Raw genomic sequence first — 27080 nt, 5'->3', positions numbered from 1 at the left:
TCGTGACTGGAGCTATAAAGACGGAAGCGCCCGGCCCTGCCAGCAATGGACACAGCTCTCGCAGTGAGTTCTACACATCAAAGGCGTCACGGCTATTCTTATTTGCCGACGTGATCCGCAATGAGCGAAGAAAGACCATCACTACATGAGGCCGCCGTACAGTCTGGGACGAAGCCGAGGACGCGGCAGCGCGTGTACAAGGCTCCCCCACCTTTGGACGTGCCAGACATAGAGGACGATGCCGCGGAGAGAAAACGTATCTTGAATGTGCTGGCACAGAGGAGATACAGTACGTGTACCTGCGAAAGTCTTCTTTGATCGCGACGGCCTCGACTAACAGGACCCAGGAGAAAAGAAGCGCCTCCGACGGTCAGGCAAGGACGGCCGCCAGGCCAGAGGCTCGACATCCAAGACCGCAGAGCCGTCAACAACGGCGGTAGACGACATCTCGGAGGAAATTGCAGAGGACGCAATCGAGACCGTCTCGTCGTCTCCGCTAATTTCCACCACTACTGCCGGGCTCGCAATCGGAATCGGCGTCGACCTCGGGCTCGGGAACTGGGACCCCTTGAACGACCCGGCTCTGTCATCCATACTGCCCGAAACGGAGTCGTTACCAGGCTTCCTGACAGACGAGACATCGGCAGAGGAAGGCTTCACCCAGTCCAACGACTTCAATGCGGTGCCGGGTATCATATCCGACATGTTCCCCCCTGCCGTCTTCAACACCTCACCGTCCTCCTTTGACACCACGTCCAGCACGTCGTCGTCGGACATGAGTTTCCCTGATACATATCTCCTCCCCGTGCATGAGCTCACCCTCCTGCGCGCCATGTTGCGCATCGCCAACCGCATCGGGTGCAAGGAGCAGCTCTGGAGCCTCGACGCCCTCTCGCCCTTCAACCGCGGCAACGCCACGCCCCTCGAGCAGCTACCCGTAGCATGGCGCCCAACAGCCTCGCAAGTACTCGTCCCGCACCACCCTTTGCTCGACTTCTTGCCATGGCCGGGCGTGCGCGACCGCATCATAGGCATCATGTCTCTTCCCGACGATGCCCGCCCGCCCAACGCCGTGGGCCCGCTCGCGCTCGTCAACTTTGCATACGACTTCGAAGACAACGCGGAGGGTGTGCGTATCTACGGCGCGGACCCCTACGACCCCAGCTGCTGGGAAGTAGGGCAAGTCTTATTCGAACGCTGGTGGTTCATCTTTGACCGGAACGTTATTGAGAACAGCAATCGCTGGCGTCGGCTCAGAGGCGCGCCGCCGCTGGCGTTGAAGGGGAGCGAGAGTAGTGAGGCTCCTGTCGGTGGCCTTGGAGCAGCCATGACAATGTAATGCGAGACGGCATTCTACTGGTGAATCCGCGTACAGAACCTGTTGTCGACACAAAGTCTGTTGACACATAATAATACACGTACGTCACCCGCAGGAGCTTACTCCTTGGCCAACGGCAGGGGGCCGAGTATGAATGGGATCGCGTCTCTAAGCAAGTAAATCATCCAGCAGGTGCAACGCGGTGCATCTCGACGAGTCTGTCGCGATCAAGATTCAATTTGGTACCTACCACGAATTGTCGACGCACTAGGACTGAACACAAACGTGAATATCGTATCGGGCACGGAACGGTCAATATGTAGTATCTCCCGTATGTTTCCTCAACATTCGACCATAAACGCCTCGCTATGCTACAAGCCTTTTCGCAAGCTAATATCGTAATCCGGCCACTGGCTTTATACAGTACATGTTCACCAGTCTCGGACGCTTTACCTGTCCGAGCCCCACACATTATGAAACTCGTCAGTATCCGAGACCTGGTACCGTCGGCCCTCGACCTCATCTGGCTCATTGTGGGTATCGTTCACGGCGTGCGATCCTGCCTCCGCTGCCGGACTGGCTTCGTAAGTCTCCACTGCTGCCGGTGCTGGAGGTCCCCGACCAAGACCAAGATCCGCTGGGTCCGGCTCGGGATGGGTCACCACTTTCTTCGCCTTTTTCTTCTTCTTCACTGTAACAACTGTTTGTAGTGACGGCCTGGATGTGCTTTCACGTGTGCGCGGCAGCCTGGCAGATACAGCCGTAGCGGGTGAGCGAGACGTTGGCGTTGCCCAAGGCGGCGAGTATCTAGCACTCAGCGGCTCGCTGGCAGTGATGACCGGATACTGCAGAGTACATCAGTACGAACGAGGACGGCCCGATAGAGGCTGAGCTTTTTGGTAACTCACGTTCCAGTCTCCATACTCGAGCAGACGGGCAGACTCGAACAAGCGCTCATCGTCACCGTCAAGCTCGGGTTCGTCAAATGTCCCGTGTGTGTGTTCGTTGATCTGATCTGCACGGCTTGAACTCGGTCCACCATTTCCATTGGAAGGCAGCAGTGGTGACGTCGTGTTGATCTCTCCTGGCTTGGGGATCCAGTATTTGCCCTTGCCTCCCCTCTCGTAACGCATACCGGCCTGCAGTCTAGCCAGTCTCGACTTGGAGTCCTCGTGGGCCATGACTTTGTCGCCAGAGTCAAACGCACGGTAGCCATAGTTGTTGCCCCTAAACGTTTCTTTGGAGTCCTCAATCAAATCCTTTGGGCCAAAGGCATCCTTCAAAGCGAAGTTGAGCGGCATGCGTGCCGAAAGAATGCTGTTATCGGCAAAGTCATGCCACGAGAAGGCATACCAGTGAGCGACGGCAAACATGGGCATTTCGATGCAAATCAGAGCATCCTGAATGGCTGCTGCGAGGTTATCTCTCGTGTAGCCTTCAACGTCGTCAGGGATAGCGCCAAGCCACACCAGGATGGACAAGAAGAACCCTTGCCAGTACGACGCAAAGATGATGAGCTTGATGCAGAGGAACTTGGGCACGGGCCGAAACGGTTGAAGGTCGCGGTGCATGCATACCCAGAACAGGCCCAAGGAGTACAGGCTGACGGTGACGCTAATGTTGTAGATGATGCCGCTCCAGAAGTAGCCGGAAGTGGCTCCAATGTAGCCTTCCTGATAGGTGCCCGTGGCTTTCATGACAATAGCGGCCAGGGACAAGATGGGCTTCAGCCACGCGTACTGTAGGATGCCGCGCTTGATGGATAGAAAGGTGTGGGGGTCTGAGATGTCGACCTTGCGCAGGACGTGGTTCAGGGGCCAAAGGTGCTGAACAGGTGCTCGTCCATGTGTCATGATGATTAAGGCGCGCTCGCCGCCGAGGTAGTTGATGAGGAGCTGGAAGAAGGTGTAGATTGTGAAGGCTTCGTAGATATCTCGGATGGGGTCCAGGAATGCGGCCGTTGTCAGCGACACCATGCTCGTCCATGAGGCGATCGAGTATATGGGGACCATCAGCAGGATGCGGATGACGTATCGCTGGAGGAGTGGTTTTCGGTAGTTTTTCGCTTGGAGCCAAATGGACCTGCAACGAAGGCGAGGTTAGTATCCATTGCGTCACCCATCTCGTCGATACCTGCGGCGTTCTTTCTCGACATACACGATGGAGAGTAGCGTCGCTGACAAGGAGGCGACGCCGGCAACGACCGTCGTGCCGTAGGCAAACTTTTTGCCCGTTCCTCCATCAGACATGTTGCTTGCTGCTATCGCTGAGCTCAAAGTGTCGGTAATGTGGACGCGGCTCGGAGGGTCGAGACGTCTCGACAGGCTGCTGCAGATGCTCTAGATCATGACTGTAAGGTAAGAGCGGTCTGAAACGGCTCGCACGATCGGGTACGGGCGTTTTCGTTCGTGCAAGGATAGTGACGACAGTGTAGTGACGGAGACGGCCAGCGCGGGTGACGACGACGCTCTGCGCATCTGCACAAAAGCCGGGATGGTGAGCGAGACCTTGTCTTGTGGACACGGCTGGTTCGCGTCACAGGGTACACCAACCGTTCAGGCAGCCCTTACAGCTAGGCGGGGCTTGCCTGGATGGAGTGGCCTATAGAGGTAGCTCCACAACCAAGCTCCAGCGCGTCTGCTAAGGTTTCCGGCTCCACTGCTCCCAATGGCAATCGCAGTCCCGTGGTTCCGACCAGTACCTTTAGCGCGAGCTCGTACCTCCACTGGAGCTTTCCACCTTACTTGTGCTTTCACGGGGAAATCGAGCACTTGGACGACATCTGATCCCCGGAAACTGTGTCGCTCTTTCGACATTTTTTGATGTAGTTTGGGCTGACCACACGATTCTCCCGTCATGACTTGCGCGACGCCGTCGACGAGCCAACATCACGCAGAACGATAGCCACGGCAACGAGAGACTGCGCGCCAGCCTCGACAATGCTTCGTCCCTGCCAGCAGGCTATGGGAGCTGCGCGGCCGACACGATCATGTCAAGGAGCGACCATGTGATGGAGGTCAGGGCCGACAGCCCGGGCTTCAGTTTGTACGTGTAATCGGCTACGCATTCCTTTTCGCCCGTTACTGACGCACAGTCCCTCCAGCACATTCCTCATCTACTGCATCGTCAGCGGGCTCCTTGCCATTTTCTTTCTCCTCTACTTCAATCGCCTCTTCGGATCCATCGCGTCGTACGCCATTAGAGCATACACTTGGCATAAATACCGCGCGTACATCGACATAAGCGCGTTGCAAATATCTCTCCTCGCCGGACGCATCTTCTTTACCGGCCTCCGCTACCACGGATCCAACGAGACCTTCCTGGTCCAATACGGTGACATCACCTGGCGATATTGGCTACGTCGCGTGCGAGAAGCCGACATACGGAGTACAAGGAACACAGGAGAGGGTGTCACCGCCGATAAGAATGCAGGGTTGCCGTGCCGTATCAACGTTAAGCTCGTTGGTGTCGAGTGGTTCGTCTATAATCGCAGCCCAGCGTATGACACCATTCTTGAGGGCTTGGCAGACATTGGGCCCCCAAAGGCGCGATCCAGCGATCTATCTGACGCGAACGAGAAGTCTGGCTTGCGGCCCAGGAGCAAACCGCACAATGGGATGGTCGATGCTGCAGATCTCCCCCAACGGCCGAACAAGGGCCCCAAGCAGCCACATCCAGACCTGGCACGCTCCATAGCCGAGTCAGGAAGCATCAACAGCGATGCAAGAGAAGACAACGCCGAGCTTCCGTTCCTCCTCCAGCTATTCCCCATACAGGTGGAGTGCCAGAAACCCGCCCTGGTCCTAGGCAACGACAACGCCAAGGCAATACTTATCGTCAAGGCCAGCTCGGCCTCCGCTATCGTAGATGCTTCAAAAACTCAAACGTGCGACCAGTACCGCCAAGACTTTAACATACGCTTCAATCATCCGGTCGTGGAACTGAGGGAGAATGATGAGTTCAAAGAGGATCAAGTATCGCGAGCGACTAGGCAGCGTCATGGCAACCCGGATTCTGTTCCGACGCCCTCGAGGTCCTTGTTCCGGCACCACCGCCGAAAAGTCGTACATTCGCTTCGAAACCTGGTTCCATACTGGCGACGCTCTGTGGAATCCTTCTCCACCGACTCCAGAGGGGCAGAGGCCGCAACTGCATCTCAGGTCCCTGGGTCGAGCCACTGGCAGGGCCTCTCGAGGTATCTTGATGACCAGGACCAAGACGACAAGGCGCGATGGGCATCAGTCGAGTACGCTGCGGTCTCTACGATTATAGACTCCCCGGAGGCTACTTTACGGATTTATTGGGACGCCGTCAGCAAAGTCACGACTCAGGAAGCCCTGACGACCCTACCCCCTGCGTCAAATAACGTCAATGGCAGCGAACCGCCCGCATGGGGGATGAATCTCTCAATCAATGGTGGAACCGTCAACTACGGGCCGTGGGCAGATCGCCAACGTGCGGAGTTGCAGCGTGTTTTCTTCCCGACCCTTGCGAAAGATACAACACCTGCTAAAGCACTTTCAGCCGGCGCTTGGAGAGTGGCCACACAGTTCAAGCTCTCTGTAGACATCGAGAATGCGGTCACTCTTCGTATTCCCATCCGGGAGGAATCCAAGAATTGGCGGTGGAGGGGCAAAGAGCCCCCAATCCGACATCAGGGAGGGCCCTACAAAAGAAAGCAGAGAAGCAAGGCCAAGAGTAGTAAGGGAGATGGCACCCATTCACGACCCTCGGGTTGGCTAGAGGTTAAGGTACCAGACGATACGACGGTCTCTTATTCAATGGACATGCTTGCCAGCGCTCTTGGTTATAGCAACCATCTCAGTATCGATCTCCCGAGCACAGAACTTTGGAGCAGTGTCAATCACGATTTGCTCTGGACGTCCGGCCCACAAAAGATATCTTGCGACCTCTCAAACCCTTTACCTTGGAACACTTTGCGCAACTGGCAATTTACGGTGGATAGCGACGACACGAAGCTATACTTGTTGCGCGACCACATCTTTCTGCTGATCGACCTGGTGGATGATTGGGGTAGTGGGCCCCTTGTCGAGTATCTTGTTTTCACGCCGTACAAGTATCACCTGAACCTGAACCTCCGGAACGTGGAGCTTTACCTCAACGTCAACGACGAAAATATCATAGACAAGCCGACGTCCCTGGACGACAATGCCTTCCTAATCCTGTCCAGTCCCCTCTTGCATACCGAACTTACCATACCGCTGGACAAGTTCCGCCCGAGCAAGAACTCCATCCCTTTCGACATCCGCGCAGACAGCTTTGACCTTGCTCTGCACACATCGCAATCGAGTACCCACACCGCCTTCTTATCTTCAAACGAGATCGGCCATGGAGAAGGGCTTGCCGTCACCGGAAGTTATCAATACAATGCAACAACCTCGCCAATCAACACCGACACTCTTATTCTGAATGTTCACGGACAGTCCCCATATGCCTATCTCTATGGTTTTGTAATTCGATACTTCATCCTGCTGAAAGACAACTACTTCGGGGACCACGTCCACTTCAAGACGCTGGATGAGTATCAAGAACAACTGCAGGCAGCTACGACGAAGCAGCTTCATGACCCCCCAGCCGGTCCTCCCAACAAAAAGTCCAATGACCTTGATGTCATTTTGGCCATCAAAGTGGACGATCCTCGCATCATGATTCCTGTCAATCTATACTGCGCTGATCGATTTGTACAATGCGAGCTGGTCAGCCTCTGTGTTGACCTGCGTTTCACCAACTACTACATGGATATGGAGCTAGAGCTAAGCCCTTTGAGCCTGTCTATCGGTCTTCCGGGAACTAGCCAGGAGTCGCCAGGCCTCGCATATTCTAACACGCAGCTTTTCATTGATGGTCTACGCGTCTTTGGCCACCGCACTTTTGGGCTGCCACCTTCGGAGCCCACATATCTTTGCAACTGGGATGTGTCAGTCGGTGCTGTCGGAGGAGAGTGCACGGGCGAGTTCCTCGCCTCTCTCGCCAAAGGTGGCGCAGCATTTGGTTTCATGTTTGACGACGTGGAGAATGCACTGGTTCCGTATTCATCTCTCGTCTTTCACGACATTACCTTCGTGCGAGTAGACGTCTCGTCTTGCCACCTCTGGGTCCGGGTCGAGGAAGCGGCGTTCCTACTCTCAACAGATGCCATCCGGGTGAACAGCAATGATTGGGCAGGATCACACTACTCCAAGAGAGCCAATATCAGCATACCCAATATAGAGCTGTCATGTGTCAATGCAGAGTCGGCAGCGAGGCACTACTCGCGAAGACAGCATCCGGTGGAAACAGCAGCTTATCTACGGACGGACGTACGCCTGTCCACAATCGGCAGGAAGTTCCACTTCAGCGAAGAGCGGAAAATCCAGCAAGATCTGGTTCGACGCGAGGATCAACGCACCGGCAGGACTCCCTTTCTATTACTCGATGAATTCGGCAATGACTTCGTCCCAGAGGTTGTCGATCCTCCTGCGCAATGCGCTCCGCCCCCGCCATATCCGGCGACTGATGTTATGGACGAAGATGCCTCATATCGTAGCGCGTCGAGCTCTCACCGCTCGAATCGCTTGCGGCACCAAAGCTCGTTTCTCTCCTCGTCTAGTTCGAGCACCAACAGCGTTCGGAAAGCACTTAGACCTGTCGGTGGGCAAATTTCAGCAAAGCAGAAGGATCTCTCGTCTAGACATGATCTGTATCCAGTGGCTTACACGCAAAGGAAAACATCTGGCTCAAGTGGGGGTCGACCTTTTATCACCCCAGCAAGAGACAAAGACGTTCACGACCACTCTTCTGTCGCCTTCTCGAGTCAATACTTTGCGCCGCATTTTCCGCTGGAGGATATCCGTGCCGATGTCCGCGATGCCACCTTCGCGCCTCTTGAAGAGGAGCAAGAGGACTTTGAGGATATCTTTGAGCGAGCGGCGGCAAAATTGGATGATATTGATCCGCGGAACCTTAGCGAAGAACATGTTCATTCGAGTGCCCTCATAGAATTCCCACGGGGAATCACGGCCTTTTTCACCCCTGAGGCGGTTCGCCATGCCACTTCACTGTTGGTAGCGTTGCAGCCGACTGAGCCGGATGATATTCTTGACTCTCTACAGGTCGAATCGATCAGCGAAATTTTCACCTCTAAGAAGCAAGAGCATGTACGCGGCAAGATGCAAGACATTTTGGTCAGACTTCCGCAGGCCAATCTTCGCTTTCTAAACTCTTCCACACTGGATTCGCCTGATGAGTTGCAGGAAGCGCAGGACCAGTACGACATTCGCTTGTCGCGGGTCGCGCTTGTAACTCGCACTGTCACAGAGGCTGGGGGCTCAAAACCACCTAGGACTTCGTTGCACTTTCGCCTTCAGTCCGCAAAGTTATCGGCCTCAGAACGGCTATCCTCTCTCCAAGCTCCCCAAGCGGCAGTCATGGTTCAAGTCGACACCGTCATGTTTTCACTGGGTGCAAAAGACGTCACCTACTTCGATGCCGACATTGGGTCAATCGTCGGAAGCACGGCGACAGGCAAGATCGAATATCTTGCTGCCCTGATACATCGCACGGGGAGCATAGCGTCGGATTTAGAGCGTCTGCTACGAGAGACCACTTCTCGCCAAGATGATCGAACGAAGTACCTTGTTCACGCCTTGCTACAGGATGGCAAATCGGTCAATGATCCTTCCTTTCTCATTCGGCCGTCTGCTGTCCTAAGATCAGCTCATCGACACATCCGAACTGTCGATTCCTGGAAGCTGATCATGCGACTACGCCATATTTGGGAGACGGCAGGCGACGGGCTGCGCTCACGACTGTTACAAAACTGCACAGATAATTCTTCGTCATTGCCCGCTGATGCGGCCGAATCCGTCATCTCGGCCTTTCAGAGGTGGCGAAGCTGGGACTTGGATGATGTTGCCAGCTCGGTGCTAATGATGAAGATGTTTGGTAAGATGAAGGGGACCCAACAGGCGGCTTCATTCCAGGAGTATCCTCTCTTAGGGGCCTGCCGACTGACAGAGACGCGCTTCGTGCTCGACCCTGGACCAAAGCAGAACAGCATCTCCTTCCTCGACATCAGCGTCCGTATAGACAAGAAGCCATCTGATGCGGCGAATAACCTGCCAGAAGTCCCGGGTTTTGACGGTCCGCTCATGGTTGTGGACCTCTGCTGTGGAGATGCAGCAATTCATATGAATTGGGAACTTTGCGAACTTGCTGATGACATTTTACGACTTTACAATCGGGCGCAAAAACAAGAACGGGAAAAGAAACGGCCAACGAGGCCGCACGTGGAAGAGAGCATCAAGCCGCCATCCGCAGTGCAGGTCGTCGTCGAGATCGTTCAAGGTTCGGTCGATGTCGAAATGGTCAACCTTACATCGAAGACACTGAGCAGTGGGATCAAGGCATCCGTTCTGATGTATAATACGGAAGATCAGGCCAAGTTTGCGAGTGTAATGGTTAACTGCAATGCTGTTACGTCGAGGCTGCACAGCCACTCCCAGTTTCTCGGCATGTATCAGCTTCGGCAGCCCAGCATCTTCTTTGCTCACGAGGCAGAGGAGACAGAGGAAACGACCATACATGCGATCAAGGCTACTGCGAGCAACCAAGGCTTCTCTCTCGAGGTCAAACAAGACCCACTTGTGCTCCTCGAAGTCTTTGACCTGTTGGTCAAAGATGAGGTTGCTCAGCTATATCGCCTCAAAAAGCAGGTCCCAGTCTCGCCCACGACTACCGCCGAGCCAGTGAACATCGCTGATCGACTGTCGAAAGTCAAGATCAACATTGCAATGTTTCTGGACGGATACACAATAACCATTCCCCTTTTGCAGTCTTTGACATACAAGATCACGGGAGTCGTGGCGCGAGCGTCTTGTGCCACAAACTACGGCCAGGACTTGATATTCGATTTCGACGTCAAAGAGAACTCGCACGAGACGCAAATCAACGTAAAAAACAAGCCGCAGAGTATCTCGCTACTTCAAATCCCCCCAACGAATGGTCGCATCACCAGCCGAACGAGCGGATTGCAACGTGCGGTAACGGTTCTGTCCTCGGTCGAGGTTATTCAGCTAGATGCGTCTGCGGTCCACAGCCTCCTCACGGCTCTCAATAGGCCACAGATTTCCAGCGCAATCGAGGACGCGCAGGAACAATTGACTGTTATTCGAGGGCACATGTCTGACATTTTTGGCTCAAGCGCCCCTCCTACCCCGACAGATATCCAAAAGCCCGGCACAAGTTTGGCATACAACGTTCATTTGACACTAGCAGGCTTGCGCATTTTTGCAAAAACGGCATTGAAGTCGAACATTGAGCCAACTGCACAGATTCTCTTTTCATTAGAGAAGGTGTATTTGCAGGTTTGCAACCAGCAGGATCCCAATGGGCCGGCACTCAAGTACCCGGACCTGCATGTGAATCTGCGCCAGATAAGTCTCGATATCCTCAGAGGCAGACAAGATGCCATGAGATCGTGCGGGAGAGTAGGCGCCAGCGTGACGGTTTCAGCCAGCTCCAGGCGTAGCGCAGATGGGAGGGAGGATTGGCATCTGAACTTCCGCAGCGATGACCTGGACATTAGTCTCTCTCCAGAGACGGTATCCACGGTGATTGACGTTATAGGCTATATGGGCTCGAAAATCAAGGATCTCGACACATCTCGCGAACTGGAGTACCTGCGAAAATTGCGACAGTCGAAACCCCGCATCACAATCAACGATGACGAGGTCACGGTCGCTGATGCTGATATCTTGGACTCGGTTCTGGCGTCTGTGGTGTACCACTTTGAGCTCCGAAACATTCGAGTATCATGGGATGTGGCGGATGAGTCGCAAGACCACGATACTTCCAAGGAGGACCTAGTTCTCTCCATCAAGCTCATTGAGTTTGGTACAAGGACACGCAAATCTGCAAGACTCACCATCGCCAACTTCCAGCTTCAAACAGTACCACCGGGACAAGACAAGAATCTGCGATCTCTACATTCGGCGCTTCTCCCTGAAGTAATCTTCAATGTGGCATATGTATCCACACCCGAGGCACGCCGGATGGCATTTCAAGCCACCGGGGAGTCTCTAGATCTGCGGCTTACCTCTGGTTTCATTGTACCAGCCGCGAATCTAGTGGAGTCGATTTCTCTGTCTACGAAAAATGTCCGCAAGGCATCAGCGCAGTGGGCAACAGCAGCTGCGACCGCAAACAAGAAGCCGGATGAACCTCCCGTTGTTCAACGACAACGTAGCTTATTCGGCAAAAAACGATTGGAGAGTCTTCTGGTCGACGCCGATTTCGCAGGTGCTGTTGTCTACGTTGCCAGCGGTAGCAGTAGAAGTGGTGGGCCTACCGCCAAATACGGACAACCATCGCTGGCCGGCAAATATGGGCAGTTCAACGCGGATGACTCCGGAAGTGGCGCCGTTCTTCGAAGCCCCGGCCTGGCTTGGAAGTGCGAGTATAGAGACAATGGCAAAGAGGACCCCTCGCTGTACGGCGAGGTGAAAATCGATGCCTCGAGCAACATCCTGTACCCTTCAGTGGTTCCTCTGGTCCTCGACATTCTCGCCAGTGTGAAGAAGGTGGTCAGTGACGACACTCGCCAAGACAAGCAGCAGCAAACATCTCAACCACCAAAGCTCAAGGCTGAGAGATCTGCGGATGAAGATAACATTCTCACCGCAGACCCTAGCGCCGTGCTGGGCCGACTGCGGCTGAATCTGGGGTTGCGAATATGCAGGCAGGAGTTTTCTCTCAGCTGTCAGCCTATTGCTAGAGTCGCTGCCACGACTGGATTCGACAACGTCTACTTCACTGTCAACACGGTCACATCGCAAGAACAGGGTAACTTTTTCGCCATCTCTGGTGTTTTGACCAGGCCTATGGCGTCAGTCCAGCACGTGTATTCCAGAGAATCAACAGCAGGCTTCGAAGTGGATGCGGTTACACTATCATCAATGAACAGCAAGCACGTCAGTGGTACCAGCGGCGTGTCCGCCATCCTCAAGGTCAGCCCAATGAAGATCTCGGCCAACGCCAAACAAGCCCAGGATTTCTTGCTCTTCCGGGAGATCTGGTATCCTCGAGACTTGCGCCGCGCCTCGACGGCACCAGTAGCCAGGCTGCAAACCGAAACATCGCAGGGCCATCTGGTCCAGCGATACCAGCAAGTGGCTGCAACAGCGGCATTCCCCTGGACTGCTACGATATCAATCGAAGCTCTGGATGTGAGCGTCGACTTGGGTCAAGCCATCGGCAAGTCCGTATTCCAAATCAGTGACTTTTGGGTGTCGTCGAAGAAGACCTCAGATTGGGAGCAGAACCTGTGCCTTGGCTTCAAAAGCATTGGCGTGGACTGCACAGGCCGATTGAGTGGCTTCGTCGCGCTACAACATTTCAGAATGCGAAGCTCCATCCAATGGCCCAAACGGGAAGAGGCGCTCAATGAAACACCCTTGGTCCAGGCATCACTAGCATTCAATGCCCTCCGTGTCAAAGCTGCATTTGATTACCAGGCATTCCTAGTAGCCGACGTCACATCGCTGGAACTCCTCATGTACAACGTGCGTGAGCGACGACATGGCAGGGGAGATCGTCTCGTCGCCATATTCGACGGGGATGCAGTGCAAGTCTTTGGGACCGCAACGTCAGCCGCACAGGGTCTTGCACTCTGGCAAGCCATCCAGAAGCTGATACAGGAGAGGAGAGAAAATCTGGAATCGTCACTACGAGACATTGAGAAGTTCATGAGACGGACATCAAGCACGTCACGGAATGTGCCTCAGTCATCGCCGCCAATCCCAAAACTCCCAGAGGACGATACCATGGCTAAATCGCCCATTTCCCTGGACACGGACGTGGTTGTGACACTCAAAGCGCTGAACCTGGGCGTGTTCCCAAGCACCTTTTCGGATCACCAGGTATTCAAGATGGAGGCATTCGACGCCTACGCTAGATTTGCAGCTAGCGTCGAGCACAGACGGATACACAGCATTCTCCGTATGACCCTCGGCCAGCTCCGCATCGGGCTGGCAGGGGTCCGAAATGTCGAAGCCCCCAAGACACTCAGTGAGATGACGGTGGAAGACGTTGTGTCGAAGGCTACGGGCTCTCGGGGTGGCACAATCCTCAAGGTACCTCGCGTGGAAGCAGTGATGGAGACGTGGCAAGCGCCCAACAGCAACCACATCGAATACATCTTCAAAAGCGCATTTGAAGGCAAGGTCGAGGTCGGGTGGAATTACTCGCGCGTCAGCTACATCCGCGGCATGTGGGCGAACCACTGCAAGTCCCTGGAGCAAACATGGGGACGGCAACTACCGATGACGGCAGTCAAGATTACGGGAGTGCCGGAGACAGAAGGCGAAGGCGACCAAAAGATTACCGCCGAAGTCAACGTGCCGCAGTCCAAGTATGACTACCGGGCGCTGGAACCTCCCATCATTGAAACACCCCAGCTCCGTGACATGGGAGAGGCGACACCACCACTCGAATGGATCGGACTCCACCGAGAAAAGCTACCAAACTTGACTCACCAGATTGTCATTGTTTCGCTGCTAGAGTTGGCAGGAGAGGTGGAAGACGCGTATTCACGGATCTTGGGTTCATCATGAAATTCGTGACCAAGGCGGTGTGTGAGTCACTATCATGAGGCACAAGCCTCAGCATTGCAAGACGGTGTCGTTCTACGATATGTGAGCGAAGCAGATGGAAGCGCTGCGTTGAAATAACAAGGGCGTTCTGGGTACAGTTTACATTTCTGAATAGACTTGGCAAGGGTGTTTCATCTCAGGCTGCTTGGCACACGGTGGTTGAGGAGCCTCGCAGAAGTGGCCATCAACGGATGACAAAGCGAACTTTAGTAGTTCTTGAGCGGCGGGCAAACCGGGGGGAAGCTTTTACTCACGGGAGTGCCACCGTTTATTGGCTCGGGGCCAAGGTGTGGTGGGCATCTCGCATCCGTTGCTTGAGCTCCAGCCTCATCTTGCAGCACTGGCTCGCCCATTGTTGCCACAGCTGGCATGGTGCGAGTCACAGGGTCGGGATTATGATGCATGCAGTCACGGCGGTGGTTGCAGACTCAGTCGGCGACGACTGTCTGCCTGGGCAGGGTGATGATGAGTAGGATCATGTCGTGCGAGCCAGTGCTGAGGTGCAAAGAGCTCCGCGTATCATATGTTAGAGACGAATCGGCACAACATGCGTTTGGACTATCAAAAGGGACCTAATTGAGGGGCAGCTGCTTGGGCGGCCCGTAAAGGTGGGCGGAGGGTTGTTGCCCTGCAACCAGTGCACAGCCAGCGGACGCATGGCCAAATGCGAGCCAGCCTTTGGTCGAAGCCACAACAGACAAGGCGAAAAAATTGAACCATAGACCCCCGAGCAGCCGGAGGACTCTGAGCAACTGGACAGACAGACTCCCCCAGTGATGCCGCTTGCAACTGGAACTTCAGGTTGCACTCGCAACGCGCGCTGGAGGCGACGGGACAATGAGACGCCGCTGCTGTGCGCGGGCAGCATCGCAATCGGCGGCCACGGGCGGCGGTGGGCGTGGTGGGGTTTTTCACAGGCACTGGCGCCCCACCATCCCAATTTTTTTTTTGCCGCATGAAGGCGCTCTCACTGGGTGGGAATAGCGAACCCGCGGCGTGGTTGGGCCCCTCCCCCTTTGGGTTGGACTGGCTGGGACGCCCAGCTCATGCCGACCTTGCTGTGGGTGGCTCGCAGCACAAACTCTAGGTCGTCTCGTCGTCCCCTCCTCCGCTACTTCCACCTGTTTTTTTTTTCTCCTCCTCCTTCTGTTCACCCTCCTCCCTCCCCTCTTCACCACTCCCCCGGAACACCAAGGGACGTTTTTAAGAGCGGCAGTGATATCCTCGCTGTCCCTCTTTTGCATCGTCACTTCGAATCGCTTCCCGGTACAAGACTCTGCGTCTTTGTTTCCAAGCCCACAGGAGCGCGGGGTGAAATTCTTCAACCCCGCTTTACTCGAATTTTCCCACCACAACACCACATAGCAAGGTCATCGCAGCAACACCGCCAAGATGGTCAAGTGAGTGATCCTTTTTCGCCCCTGTTCCGCCCCTTCCTCTGCGCTGGCGTCGTCGTCGCGGCACGCTGTCGTCCTGCGAGGCTTCAATCGAGGCCCGCGGCGACAGGCTGCTGGCCACAGCGACGGCCGCACAAGAGTACCCCGCTCGGAGTTAAGCCCTCCCTACTTCCAAGAAACGCAGCGCTGACAGCCCCCTCCCCCCTGATAGCTTCACAATCGACGAGATCCGGGCCCTTATGGACAAGCCCAGCAATGTCCGTAACATGTCCGTCATTGCCCACGTCGATCACGGCAAGTCTACCCTGACCGACTCCCTCCTGGCCAAGGCCGGTATCATCTCCACCGCAAAGGCTGGCGACGCCAGAGCGACGGATACCCGTGCCGACGAGCAGGAGCGTGGCATCACGATCAAGTCGACTGCCATTTCCCTGTACGGCCATCTCGACGACCCCGAAGACATCAAGGACATTGTCGGCCAGAAGACCGACGGCCAGGACTTCCTCATCAACCTCATCGACTCGCCGGGCCACGTCGATTTCTCCTCTGAAGTCACTGCTGCCCTCCGCGTCACCGATGGTGCCCTCGTCGTCGTCGACACCGTTGAGGGTGTCTGCGTCCAGACCGAGACTGTCCTGCGTCAGGCCCTCGGTGAGCGCATCAAGCCTGTTGTTATCATCAACAAGGTCGACCGTGCTCTGCTCGAGCTCCAGGTCTCCAAGGAGGACCTGTACCAGTCCTTCTCGCGTACCATTGAGTCGGTCAACGTCATCATCTCCACCTACTTCGACAAGACGCTCGGTGATGTCCAGGTCTACCCCTACAAGGGCACCGTCGCCTTCGGTTCCGGTCTGCATGGCTGGGCCTTCACCATCCGCCAGTTCGCCGTCCGTTACGCCAAGAAGTTCGGCGTCGACAAGAACAAGATGATGGAGCGTCTCTGGGGCGACAACTTCTTCAACCCCCACACCAAGAAGTGGACCAAGTCCGACACCTACGAGGGCAAGCCCCTTGAGCGTGCCTTCAACCAGTTCATTCTGGACCCCATCTTCAAGATCTTCTCCGCCGTCATGAACTTCAAGAAGGAGGAGACCACCACCCTCCTCGAGAAGCTCAACCTCAAGCTGAGCGCCGATGACAGGCAGAAGGAGGGCAAGCAGCTCCTCAAGGCTGTCATGCGCACCTTCCTTCCCGCCGCCGACTCCCTGCTGGAGATGATGATCCTGCACCTTCCTTCTCCCGTCACCGCCCAGAAGTATCGTGCCGAGACCCTGTACGAGGGTCCCCTCGATGACGATGCTGCCATCGGCATCCGCGACTGCGACCCCAAGGGCCCGCTCATGCTGTACGTCTCCAAGATGGTGCCGACCTCCGACAAGGGCCGCTTCTACGCCTTCGGCCGTGTCTTCTCCGGTACCGTCCGCTCTGGCCTCAAGGTCCGCATCCAGGGCCCCAACTACACCCCTGGCAAGAAGGAAGATCTCTTCATCAAGGCCATTCAGCGCACTGTCCTGATGATGGGTGGCAAGGTCGAGCCCATCGACGATATGCCCGCTGGTAACATTGTCGGCCTGGTCGGTATCGACCAGTTCCTGCTCAAGTCGGGTACCCTTACCACCAGCGACACGGCCCACAACCTCAAGGTCATGAAGTTCTCCGTCTCCCCCGTCGTCCAGCGCTCCGTCCAGGTCAAGAACGCCCAGGACCTGCCCAAGCTGGTCGAGGGTCTGAAGCGTCTTTCCAAGTCGGACCCTTGCGTCCTAACCATGACCTCTGAGTCTGGTGAGCACATCGTTGCCGGTGCCGGTGAGCTGCATCTCGAGATTTGCCTCAAGGATCTCGAGGAGGACCACGCCGGTGTCCCTCTCATCATCTCGGACCCCGTCGTCCAGTACCGTGAGACGGTCCAGGGCAAGTCCAGCATGACTGCCCTGTCCAAGTCGCCCAACAAGCACAACCGTCTGTACATGGTTGCCGAGCCCATCGCGGAGGACCTGTCGCTTGCCATTGAGGCCGGCAAGGTCAGCGCCCGCGACGACTTCAAGGCCCGCGCCCGTATCCTGGCCGACGACTTCGGCTGGGACGTCACCGACGCCCGCAAGATCTGGACCTTTGGCCCTGACGGCACCGGTGCCAACTTGCTCATCGACCAGACCAAGGCCGTCCAGTACCTCAACGAAATCAAGGACTCCGTCGTCTCTGGTTTCCAGTGGGCCTCGCGCGAGGGTCCCGTTGCTGAGGAGCCCATGCGCTCCATCCGCTTCAACATCCTCGACGTCACCCTGCACGCCGATGCTATCCACCGTGGTGGCGGCCAGATCATCCCCACTGCCCGCCGTGTGCTGTACGCCTCGGCCCTCCTGGCCGAGCCCGCTCTGCTTGAGCCCGTCTACCTGGTCGAGATCCAGGTGCCCGAGCAGGCCATGGGTGGCGTCTATGGTGTCCTGACCCGCCGCCGTGGTCACGTCTTCAACGAGGAGCAGCGCCCCGGCACTCCCCTCTTCAACATCAAGGCTTACCTGCCCGTCCTGGAGTCTTTCGGCTTCAACGGTGATCTGCGCCAGGCCACCTCCGGCCAGGCTTTCCCCCAGTCCGTCTTCGACCACTGGCAGGTCCTGCCCGGTGGCTCGCCCCTCGACAACACGTCCAAGGTCGGCCAGATCGTCACCGAGATGCGTAAGCGCAAGGGTATCAAGGTTGAGGTTCCGGGTGTTGAGAACGTGAGTCGCAGCCCTCGCCCGATTTGTCAAGTATGGAACAGAAAGCTAACCCCTCGTAGTACTACGACAAGCTGTAAATGGCTCCCTTTTGTGCCGTTAGAATCACGATGGGTGCCGGAATGGGCACACTCTGTCCACTGCCTGCTAGCGAAGACGTGGGGTGCGCTGGTGGCGCCCCTAGCGCAGCTCTGCTGGGCATTTAAAGCGGTTGGTTGAACACCGGGCCGGCCGGCGACAACACACGCCTACAAGCCGGGTTGGGGCTTATACCAAGGGAAGCCTGTGAGCTTTTCGCAAATGTAGTTATGTCGTCTCGGATGAATTGGAACACGTTAAGACAGAATGCGGGCCCTTGGTGAATGTGCTGTGTGTTGTACCCTGGGTTATGCCCGCCTGGGCGGCTTACGTTGTACACATTGCTCGACGACTTCGTACAGCTTGGTGACGGGAGACGAGACTGCATTCTAGTGATGAATGAATGGGCTTTACAGCAGCGCCGCCGATGCCAGTGTCGTCGCAGGCGATATAAGTATAAGCGCTTTGGAAAAGGTACAGAGGGTGTAGTCAACCGGATGCGTGTAAATCCCGACGACTGTAACCCTACTTGGAATGAGCGGCTCTGCAGACAGAAATCACCTTTGAAACGAAGCACGACGCGGGGCACCACTTCGACAACTTTTCGTCGTTCAGGCCTTGTGGGTCTGGCCTGAACGGCGGCGGCCAGGCCCCATCCAGTCCAGCCATTCGGCGTTGGGGTCCCTGTAGTGCGGCAGCTGTCTGGCTGACAGTCACGCGAAGCTACCTAGTAAGGTTGAATGGAACTGAATCTTTTTCTTGCCGACGGCAGCCTCGCCAAACACCAACACGACTTGCATCGGTCCTCCAGTCCTGCCATCCCGCAACAAACAACACTCGGTGCTCTGGCTTTGTCTGGCGGATCTCGCACTGGCTTGTTGGCAGCGATCCTTGCCTCGTCCTTGTCGCCACGTTGGCGTCGGAATCATGCTGTTTTCTGAAGAGGATGCGCCGCTGCTCAAGGCGTGGATCGTCAAGAGAATCGAGAACACGTACGCGCTGTCCGCCCAACGCACAGTCTCGCGCATCTTGGAATTGCTGACGCCCCTCTACAGGTCTGACGCCGACTCCGATGTCCTCGCCGAGTACGTAATTGCGCTGCTCAAGCACGACGGCAGTCCGGAAGACGTTCGCAAGCTCTGTGAACAGGAGATCCCCGACTTTCTGACAGAAGGTGTGCCTGCGCCGGTCACTGCGGGTGGCTATCTTGCGTTGATGCTGAAAAATTTTTCCGCAGACTCCAAAGCATTCCTCGACGATGTCTTCCAAGCCCTCAAGTACAAGTCGTACCTACCGGGTGCGTCTCAACCACCCAAGCCAGCACCGGCCGGCGCGCCGCAGTTGCTTGCCGACAACAAGTCGTTGTCCCCGGCTGGCTCGAGAAAGCGGGCACACGATGACGAAGCCGACGCTCTCGATAATGCTCAGGCCTTCAGCGGCCAGCGAGCCTACAAGCAGGCCCGACGTGGCGGACGATGGGGAGCACACGATGGACGCGGGGGAGCTTTCCCCATGATGCCGATGGAGCTGCCACAATTCGACCCTAATAACCCCATGGAAGCCATCATGCAGATGCAGGCCATGGGAATGCCCTTCCCTCCCATGCAAGGCTATGTGCAGCCGGGCTATGGTGGCAGGAATCAAAGGGGTCATTCCCGCAAGAGAGGCCGATGTCGAGACTTTGACCACAAGGGGTTCTGCGCTCGCGGAAACACATGCATGTATGACCATGGGGACGAGTCTGTCTTTGTGGCCCCATCAGGCTCAGGACAGGACGGTACGTCTTCGCATTGTGACGCCTAGAACGGCCTCGACAGGATGTGTTGAAATCTTCGGGCTGACATTTGTTTGCAGAGTACGATCCCACCGACGCCAGTCTATCAATGTTTCCGGCTCCGGCTCCGGCACATAGCGGTCCTTTCCCCTTCAGTCCCGATGTAAATCGAGGGCGTGGTGCGCGAAGAGGCAGGGGAAGCGGCAATCGCGGAGGTCGAAAGGGGGGTGCTCGGGCTCCCTTTTCCGCCGAGGGACCCATCAACGACCGGTCCAAGAGCACCATAGTCGTGGAGAACATACCCGAAGAAAGCTTCAGCGAGGAGCACGTGCGCGACTTTTTCTCGCAGTTCGGCAACGTCGTCGAGGTATCCATGCAGCCTTACAAACACCTGGCCGTAGTCAAATACGACAAGTGGGCGGCTGCTAACGATGCGTACCGCTCGCCAAAGGTCATATTTGACAACCGGTTCGTCAAGGTGTTTTGGTACAAGGACGACAAGAGCGGGATGCCTGCGTCGCAACCTCTCAATGGAACTGACGGCTCTCATCACGGCAGACAGCCTGGTTCCGAAGGTCCAGAACCCGAGGCAGAGGTCGACATGGAAGAATTCCAGAGGAAGCAGGAGGAGGCTCAGAAACAATATCAGGAGCGGGAGACCAAGCGAGGCGAGCTTGAGCGACAACGCCTGGAGCTGGAGAAGAAACAACGGGATCTGCTCGCAAAGCACCAGGAAGAAACCGAGCGCCTCCGGGCGAAGCTGTCCGAGAAGGGCAGCGATGACACTGGGAGCGATCAGCGCTCCGGGTCAGCGGGTACGGAAGCTCTGAAGAAGCAACTTGCGGCGCTTGAGCAAGAGGCCAAGATCCTGGGCATTGATCCCGCATCTGCCGACGATGGCAGCATTCCCGGTTTCCGTGGCGGGTTCCGTGGACGAAGAGGATATCGCGGCAGAGGCGGATTCGCGCCAAGGGGACGAGGCTCTTTCAGGGGACAGGGTGCCCGGCACGCCGCGTACGCACAATTCTCTCTTGATAATCGGCCCAAGAAGATTGCTATCAAGGGAGCGGATTTCACGCCGACAGACAAAGACGAGCTGCTTCGGCACTTTCTTCTGGTAAGTGGTGCTCACTTCGATTCGAAAAGATACGAATCTGGCGCAGGCTAACCGTTTTTTTTTTAGAACCAGGGAGAGTTCTCGTCAGTTGAGACGAGCCCGTCCGTCACGCACGTGTCGTTTCCAGACCGCAAGACGGCCGAGAAGATTTACTTCAGTCTGCACGGCAAGGAGTTGCCCGGCGTTGAAGGCAAGCTCGACCTGGCGTGGGTCAACACGCCCCTACCGCCGGTGCCCGTGCAGAAGCCTCAAGAGGACGTTTCCGTGGGCATACTAGAAGACGCTGGTACTGGCTCCACCGAGGACGCGCAAGAGCACCCCAAGGACGAGCACAATGCGAAAGAGGAGCGACGCCACGTGGACATGGACTACGAGGTCGGCGACGACGACGGTTGGGGAGACGGCATGCAGTGAGAGCTCTGCCTTGTGATGGCAGCGAAGCGCACGATATACTGCAAGCGGTGACTGTACAAAAGGGCCATGCTTTCTTTATGCATGATATTTCACCCCAATAAAGGGACGGGGGACGGGGTTCTCTTTGGTGGGGACATGATACCATTGACAGGGTCAGGAACGTCGAAGGTTACATACAGTGGTAGGAGTACATCAATCAATGCGAGGCACCAGCCGGACCATGGCGCTGGCTTTTCTGCGACAAATCAAATGCATTCCATGATAATAGGCCGTGCTCTCGTCGTGCCGCGCAGTGCTCACCAGACGGAAGTCCATCCTCGCCCACGGCTTTCCAACGAAACTCCAAGGTTAGTAGTCTCGCAGCTCGAGGACACGCTCAGCATAGTCACGCCAGAAGGAACGGCGAGAGACGGCAACCAGTCCAATCCGGTCGGAGTGCTTCCCAGTGACCTGACACACGGAGCTGGGTATCCCATCTCTAAACTAAAAACTGGTAGCAACTACGTTTAGTTGGCTGTCCACACGAAACCACGCACGCGTTTGTCTTGCCGCAAAGGGGTGTGGTGGGTGGTTAAGGTATACTGTTATGTATGTATGTACGGGCCCGTGGCCTGCATCAACACCGCAGGACGTTGAGAATTCCTGGACAATATGCTCACTGGCTGTGCCGCGTCGTGGGCTATACGCTGCAGGTGATCCTATCCTTGGCTTCGAGCGAGGTGGGCGCGCATAACATGGACGTGATGAACACCTTCGCGGGCTCGCTCAGTCTACGGTGATGCTCGGCCACGACAGCGAAGTCCCAGTCATGCAACGTCTCGGATATGCGACGCCAGTTGCTACCTCCCCAGGGCATGGATGAGTACAGAATAGTATGTACACCAAAATACTCGTTCGGCCAGACCATTGCTTGTTCCAGTGCCATGGCGTATATTCAAAACAGCATATTCCACGGCTGCCAATAAATGTAATATTTAGTTTTCCCTCCAGTCTCTCCACTTTTCATTCGTTGTTTATCAGCCGGCTCCACGGCGCTTCACACATCTCTCTGTCTAAACACATGGCTGTCCGTAGGCGGGGTATCGTTGAGATATGAGTTATGCATCCGCAAGAAAACAAAATTCGAAGCGCGCCAAGGAATCAAACACTCCTTAGCGGCGCGTAATAGTCGTGGCGCGTGTGGGGAAGTAGTCTAGTCGTGGTAGATTCGTGTCCCCCTTCATCAATTGTGCAACTTTTTGTTGAAAAAGTAGCGCCGTGTGCCCCCCCGCCTGTCCGTACTCAGTGTGTGCCAACGCCGCCCGATTGATGCTCGAAGTAGTAAAAAGGTAAAATCGAAATGGCCTTAGGCCTAAAGGAGAAACCTAGTTGATGCGGTTTCAGACCACGACTGCGGTCGATCAAGAAAGCCCTGCGTTGGGGCGGTGCGGCTTCCTGAAACTGTAATCATGAGGCGGTGTTGTCTGGGCTTAGGCAGCCTGCGCCTCGTCCAGACCCTCGACCTCAAGATCCTTGAAGAGCTCAAAGATGGTGTGGTTCTCGTGGAAGTCATTGTTCACTAGAGTGTGACGGGTCAGCAAGTGGCGAGCCAAGAATTAGCAGCGTAATACAACGTACCAACATTGACAAGATACCACTCATTCATTATCTTGTCAAGGAGTGCTCTGCTCGGAGTGTTGGAGTCGAAGCAGTGCGCCCAGTCAGTGCCCAAACGGAAGGCCTCGTCTCTCCAGGCCAAAAAGCTCACGCTCTCGACAATGGTGGGCTGAACGATTTCCTTGCCAGGAAACACTCCCCACGTGACGGCGTTCGGGCCGTCGGAAGGCGCGTTTGTCTTGAGCTCGCCATCCTTGGTGACTGCATAGTAGGACAGTGTGGGTATCGAGTCGATGTGAGCAATCATTTGGTCGAGGACGGTCGGCGGCACCAACAATTCAAGGTATGCCTTCTGATAAACGTAGCCGTTGGAAGGTCCCCAGCCATGTACTGGATGCGAGGACTTGACGCCGTCAACGGCAGGCTGCGAGTTGATGGTCAGGAGTCCTCGCTTGTTGAGGGCAACAAGATCCGCCCTGATGGCGTCCGCTTCGCCCGTGAGCGGTGATTCGCTCCAGGGAAGCGAATCGATCTCCTGATCGAGATACTTGACGAAGGTGTTGGCAATGTCCCGCACCGTCTTGGGCTCGCCCCATTTCTTGCGGTTGGCCTCGTTGGTGCCCGTCAAGCCAATGCCATACGCATCCAGCTCTCCGAAAGCGGGAGAGCGAGAGTCGCCCCAGCGGCCGTTGGGAAACTCATCCCAATCCTGCGTACGGAGAACGTACGACTTGTTCCGGTTTCGCCAGAAGATGGGGCGGACGTCCTCGTCGCGGCGGCCCAGGGCCTTTGACTGCTTCCAAGGCAGAGCATGTTGCAGGGGACGCTCGGCACTAGGCGCCCAGTTGAGCTCCTCCAAAACCATGCGGGTGGCTTGGGCGAGGTTCATGGTATAGAAGTGTAGATGATGGATCCCATTGGCGAGTAACTTGCGGCACATCTCGGCAACTAGTGACTTTCCTATCTCACGAACAGCGACATCATCGTTCTTAACGGGCTCGAGGACGCTCATCCACTCTGGTGGGACCTTGCACTGCATGTGGTTTGCTCTCCGCAGGAAGCTGGCGTAGGTGGCGATGGGCATGATTCCGGGCAAGATAGGGATGGTTATTCCACGCTCGCGAACCTTGCCGACCCAGCGGATGAAGTTGTCGGCGTCGTAGAACATCTGAGTGACGATGAAAGAGGCGCCCATGTCGACCTTTTCCTTGAGATGATCGAGAAGCTCCTCCTCGTTCTTGTTGTCGTCGCAACCCTCGGGGTAACCAGCGACGCCAATGTCGAAATGGTTGCCGTAGGTGGCTCGAATATGCTTGACGAGGTCGCGGGCGTACTGGAAGCCGCCTTCGGTGGCGGTCCACTTGTCTTGGTCTCGAGGGGGGTCACCGCGAAGGGCAAGGATGTTGGTGCAGCCAGCCTTGTAGGCCCTGCTGAGGGCGTCGTTGACCTTTTCAAGGCCCATGTCGGTGCACGTGAGGTGCATGCAGGTCTCGAGACCGTAGACAGACTGCGCCTGAAGGACCATCTCGCAGGTCAGCTCAGCGATGCGGCCACCTGCGCCCCATGTTATGTCGATGAACTTGGGACCGAAGTTATACATGCGATCAATGCGTTCGTAAAGGTTTTGGACGCCTTGAGCCGTCTTGGGCGGAAAGTACTCGAAAGAGAAGGACGGCTGGGCGCCCTTCTCCGCCTCGGCGAGCATATCCTTGATGTGCATGGTGGGCAGGACGACTAGTTGATGCTCGACAGGCGATGTGCGGGGCCGGGGTCTAAAGGATTCGGGGTCGAGTGCCGACTTGTGTCATGGACGAGAGGCGGGGAGGAGCGAGAGAGAGGCGACGATGAACGTCGGTTTACAATCGCTCTCTCAGCGGCGCTGTGCCCGTCGAGGCGGGAGGATCACAAGAGTCGAAATGGCGGGGCGGAGTCGAGGTGATTCATCAATAAGGCCGCAGCAGCGTTGCCGACAGCCGAAGAAAACAACGCTGGTCAAAGGTCAAGGACTGCGAAACAGAAGAGAAAAAAAAGCCGGCTCAACCGTCGTCAATGAGCAGCAGGGCACGGGGGGTGCTGTCAAAGTTTCGGAGCAGCGAAAGAGAAAGACGGCGGAAAGGTGAGGAAAGGTTTGGAGGGGTTGGCCATGGAGTGGAGGGGGATGGAAATTTCTCTGGGGAAGAATAGGTGAGGCTTTAGGCTGGGGAGAGCGACAACGGGAGGCGGGGCAGCACTCTTGCTGGAGGACACAGTGGAACAGGTGGGCGGCGGCTGCTGTGCGCGCGTGTGATTGGGCGGTGGGGCCGGTCCATCCACCGCAGGGGCCTGCAGCAGCGCCGTTGCCGGTCCCTCCAGGGGTGGGCTCGGGCGAAACGCAGAACGAGCCGCTCGCTGCCCGGGCTGACTGTCTGAGAGGTGCCGTTCTCTTACAGTGCCAAAGGAATCGCGGGGCTGTTTCGATGTGAGAGTCTCCCCCCAGAAGGTGTATGTAGGCTCGGTTGCAAGTCAAAGTACCGAATCCTGCGGGCCGGCACGACTGCCGATTTACCTACCTCTAGGTACGTATATCTCTGTATATTGCAACAAAGTACGAATACAGTATAGCTGTAGGTAGGTTAGTACTTTCGTTTCCCCGCACAGAGGGTCTGCATCACGGAAAACAGGTCGTCTGCACCTGCCTACCTCGGAGCTTCGGCCCAGCTGCCTGCCTGCCTAAGGTATGGAGTACTAAGCTAAGGCGCCTCCAGCACTGCTGTTGCTGCTACTACTAACTACTAGGTATTGCTCCCGTTGCTGTCGTTGCTGTCGTTGAGTCCCAGCGCCGCCACTCGTAGCCAAGGGCCTCAAGGATCGGAGAGATCTCAGGAATGGCGGCAGCCAAAATTCTTTCGTGGAACAGCGGCAGACAGCCATTGTTGTACAGGAGTGCCTCTTGCACCAGACAAAATTTACGTGCGCAGTGTCATCGAGGCAGCATTAGGTTCTTTGCAGCACGTGGAACACATCCGCTGGACCGAGAGATGTCTCTTGCTCGGGAAGCACCGCTTCTCTTGGCGGCAGGGCGATGCAAGTCGGCATCATGTCTCGCGGCCATCTTGCAGGACGCTCGCGAGGCACCGGCTTGCCGTCATCATGGAAAGGAGGGGGGCATCGGGATAGAGCTCATCCGGTGTGGGTGCAGTCCGCCAGCGTGCGCCAGCGAAAGGCTCTGGTTTGGCCTTGACTCGATCTGCGTTCTGCAGGCCGACCAAGACGTTCGGCCCTCTGGACCACCGCGCAGACCGGCGGCCGGACATGCGGACGAGTGGCCAGATGGGCGCGTGGAAGGAGGGATGGATGGTTGCAGTAGGGCCATGCGGCAGGGGCGGCCTCGGCTTACGACGGGATGCGATCTGGGGTTGCGAGGATTATGCGGTGCACGTCAACGAGCATTACGACGTAGTCTTATACGAGTACGACGATTGAGGTTGGCCCGCCCAATGAATGGGTGGTTGATGCGGGAAGGATAGGCGAGGCGGTCAAGCCTGCGACGGCCCCCAACCCGCTGGCCTGACACCCTACAAGTGGGATTCTGCCGCTGTGGCGTCATATACGTCATTTCCTCCAGAGTGCAGAAGGTAGATAGATGTAGACAGCAAAGGAAGCATGTGAATGTACAAGATATACAGGGTATGTATGGGGAGGGGGGCAGCGACTTTCCGTTCCTTTCTCTCTGATCGAGACCCCCCCCCCCTCCACCCACTTAGATGGGCCCCAGTGGAAACCTGGAAGGGAACAGAATTGGGCGTGACGGCCTGTCTGGCAGGGGGTCACTTGCGAATTCAGCGACCGTACGAAGCCAGTCTCCAGAGGCAGCGTCAGCAACCGCAGCAAGGCAAGCGACAACAGCAACATGAACAGCGACGTTAGCAGCAGTACCCGAATACCGTATCAGTCAATGCCATCGCCTGGTGCGGGCTGTCGTATCAATTAAAGCCTAGCCAACATGCCAGGCTTGATCTTGAGGGCGGTTGCGCCAGGAC

At 56.3% G+C, this 27080-nt stretch overlaps 6 protein-coding genes across 6 annotated transcripts; 4 read left to right on the top strand and 2 right to left on the bottom strand.

Moving 5' to 3' along the window:
- Positions 1-21: 21 nt before the first annotated feature.
- Positions 22-1820, top strand: JDV02_007907 (uncharacterized protein). The gene is made up of 3 exons (XM_047989448.1): positions 22-289; positions 348-1418; positions 1508-1820. Exons 1-2 carry the CDS (start codon positions 121-123, stop codon positions 1337-1339), a joined length of 1161 nt encoding a protein of 386 aa, XP_047845450.1. The 5' UTR covers positions 22-120; the 3' UTR covers positions 1340-1418; positions 1508-1820.
- Positions 1589-3829, bottom strand: JDV02_010871 (uncharacterized protein). Its single transcript, XM_047992613.1, has 3 exons — positions 3476-3829; positions 2227-3400; positions 1589-2163 (listed from the first exon to the last, which is right to left on the bottom strand). The coding sequence occupies exons 1-3, from the start codon at positions 3565-3567 to the stop codon at positions 1768-1770; spliced, it is 1662 nt and encodes a 553-aa protein (XP_047845449.1). The 5' UTR covers positions 3568-3829; the 3' UTR covers positions 1589-1767.
- A 245-nt stretch (positions 3830-4074) lies between these two features.
- On the top strand, positions 4075-14525 carry CSF1 (Macrophage colony-stimulating factor 1 receptor). Its single transcript, XM_047989447.1, has 2 exons — positions 4075-4363; positions 4422-14525. Exons 1-2 carry the CDS (start codon positions 4308-4310, stop codon positions 13927-13929), a joined length of 9564 nt encoding a protein of 3187 aa, XP_047845448.1. The 5' UTR covers positions 4075-4307; the 3' UTR covers positions 13930-14525.
- Positions 14526-15104: 579 nt separating this feature from the next.
- EFT2 (translation elongation factor 2) lies at positions 15105-18645 on the top strand. Its single transcript, XM_047989446.1, has 3 exons — positions 15105-15368; positions 15577-18085; positions 18145-18645. Exons 1-3 carry the CDS (start codon positions 15361-15363, stop codon positions 18160-18162), a joined length of 2535 nt encoding a protein of 844 aa, XP_047845447.1. The 5' UTR covers positions 15105-15360; the 3' UTR covers positions 18163-18645.
- A 281-nt stretch (positions 18646-18926) lies between these two features.
- On the top strand, positions 18927-21705 carry JDV02_007904 (uncharacterized protein). Its single transcript, XM_047989445.1, has 5 exons — positions 18927-19152; positions 19216-19334; positions 19398-19937; positions 20015-21051; positions 21118-21705. Exons 1-5 carry the CDS (start codon positions 19088-19090, stop codon positions 21463-21465), a joined length of 2109 nt encoding a protein of 702 aa, XP_047845446.1. The 5' UTR covers positions 18927-19087; the 3' UTR covers positions 21466-21705.
- Positions 21706-22155: 450 nt separating this feature from the next.
- MET13 (Methylenetetrahydrofolate reductase (NAD(P)H)) lies at positions 22156-25210 on the bottom strand. The gene is made up of 2 exons (XM_047989444.1): positions 23083-25210; positions 22156-23023 (listed from the first exon to the last, which is right to left on the bottom strand). The coding sequence occupies exons 1-2, from the start codon at positions 24779-24781 to the stop codon at positions 22935-22937; spliced, it is 1788 nt and encodes a 595-aa protein (XP_047845445.1). The 5' UTR covers positions 24782-25210; the 3' UTR covers positions 22156-22934.
- Positions 25211-27080: the final 1870 nt, after the last annotated feature.

This window comes from Purpureocillium takamizusanense, chromosome 7 (genome assembly GCF_022605165.1).
Source record: "Purpureocillium takamizusanense chromosome 7, complete sequence".
Taxonomy (NCBI): Eukaryota; Fungi; Ascomycota; class Sordariomycetes; order Hypocreales; family Ophiocordycipitaceae; genus Purpureocillium; species Purpureocillium takamizusanense.
Note: the sequence above shows the minus strand (reverse complement) of the source record. Positions and strands in the feature narration are given on the sequence as shown.

What these genes read in the sequence shown, in the direction of transcription:
- JDV02_007907 (XM_047989448.1), top strand. Translation starts at nt 121, where the DNA reads ATGAGCGAAGAAAGACCATCACTACATGAGGCCGCCGTACAGTCTGGG. An exon ending in GCTGGCACAGAGGAGATACA is followed by an intron (nt 290 to 347) that starts GTACGTGTACCT and finishes AACAGGACCCAG; the next exon opens with GAGAAAAGAAGCGCCTCCGA.
- JDV02_010871 (XM_047992613.1), bottom strand. Translation starts at nt 3,567, where the DNA reads ATGTCTGATGGAGGAACGGGCAAAAAGTTTGCCTACGGCACGACGGTC. An exon ending in GCGACGCTACTCTCCATCGT is followed by an intron (nt 3,401 to 3,475) that starts GTATGTCGAGAA and finishes CCTTCGTTGCAG; the next exon opens with GTCCATTTGGCTCCAAGCGA. An exon ending in TCGAGTATGGAGACTGGAAC is followed by an intron (nt 2,164 to 2,226) that starts GTGAGTTACCAA and finishes TGTACTCTGCAG; the next exon opens with TATCCGGTCATCACTGCCAG.
- CSF1 (XM_047989447.1), top strand. Translation starts at nt 4,308, where the DNA reads ATGTCAAGGAGCGACCATGTGATGGAGGTCAGGGCCGACAGCCCGGGC. An exon ending in GACAGCCCGGGCTTCAGTTT is followed by an intron (nt 4,364 to 4,421) that starts GTACGTGTAATC and finishes CAGTCCCTCCAG; the next exon opens with CACATTCCTCATCTACTGCA.
- JDV02_007904 (XM_047989445.1), top strand. Translation starts at nt 19,088, where the DNA reads ATGCTGTTTTCTGAAGAGGATGCGCCGCTGCTCAAGGCGTGGATCGTC. An exon ending in GTCAAGAGAATCGAGAACAC is followed by an intron (nt 19,153 to 19,215) that starts GTACGCGCTGTC and finishes GCCCCTCTACAG; the next exon opens with GTCTGACGCCGACTCCGATG. An exon ending in CCCCGACTTTCTGACAGAAG is followed by an intron (nt 19,335 to 19,397) that starts GTGTGCCTGCGC and finishes ATTTTTCCGCAG; the next exon opens with ACTCCAAAGCATTCCTCGAC.
- MET13 (XM_047989444.1), bottom strand. Translation starts at nt 24,781, where the DNA reads ATGCACATCAAGGATATGCTCGCCGAGGCGGAGAAGGGCGCCCAGCCG. An exon ending in GTGGTATCTTGTCAATGTTG is followed by an intron (nt 23,024 to 23,082) that starts GTACGTTGTATT and finishes GTCACACTCTAG; the next exon opens with TGAACAATGACTTCCACGAG.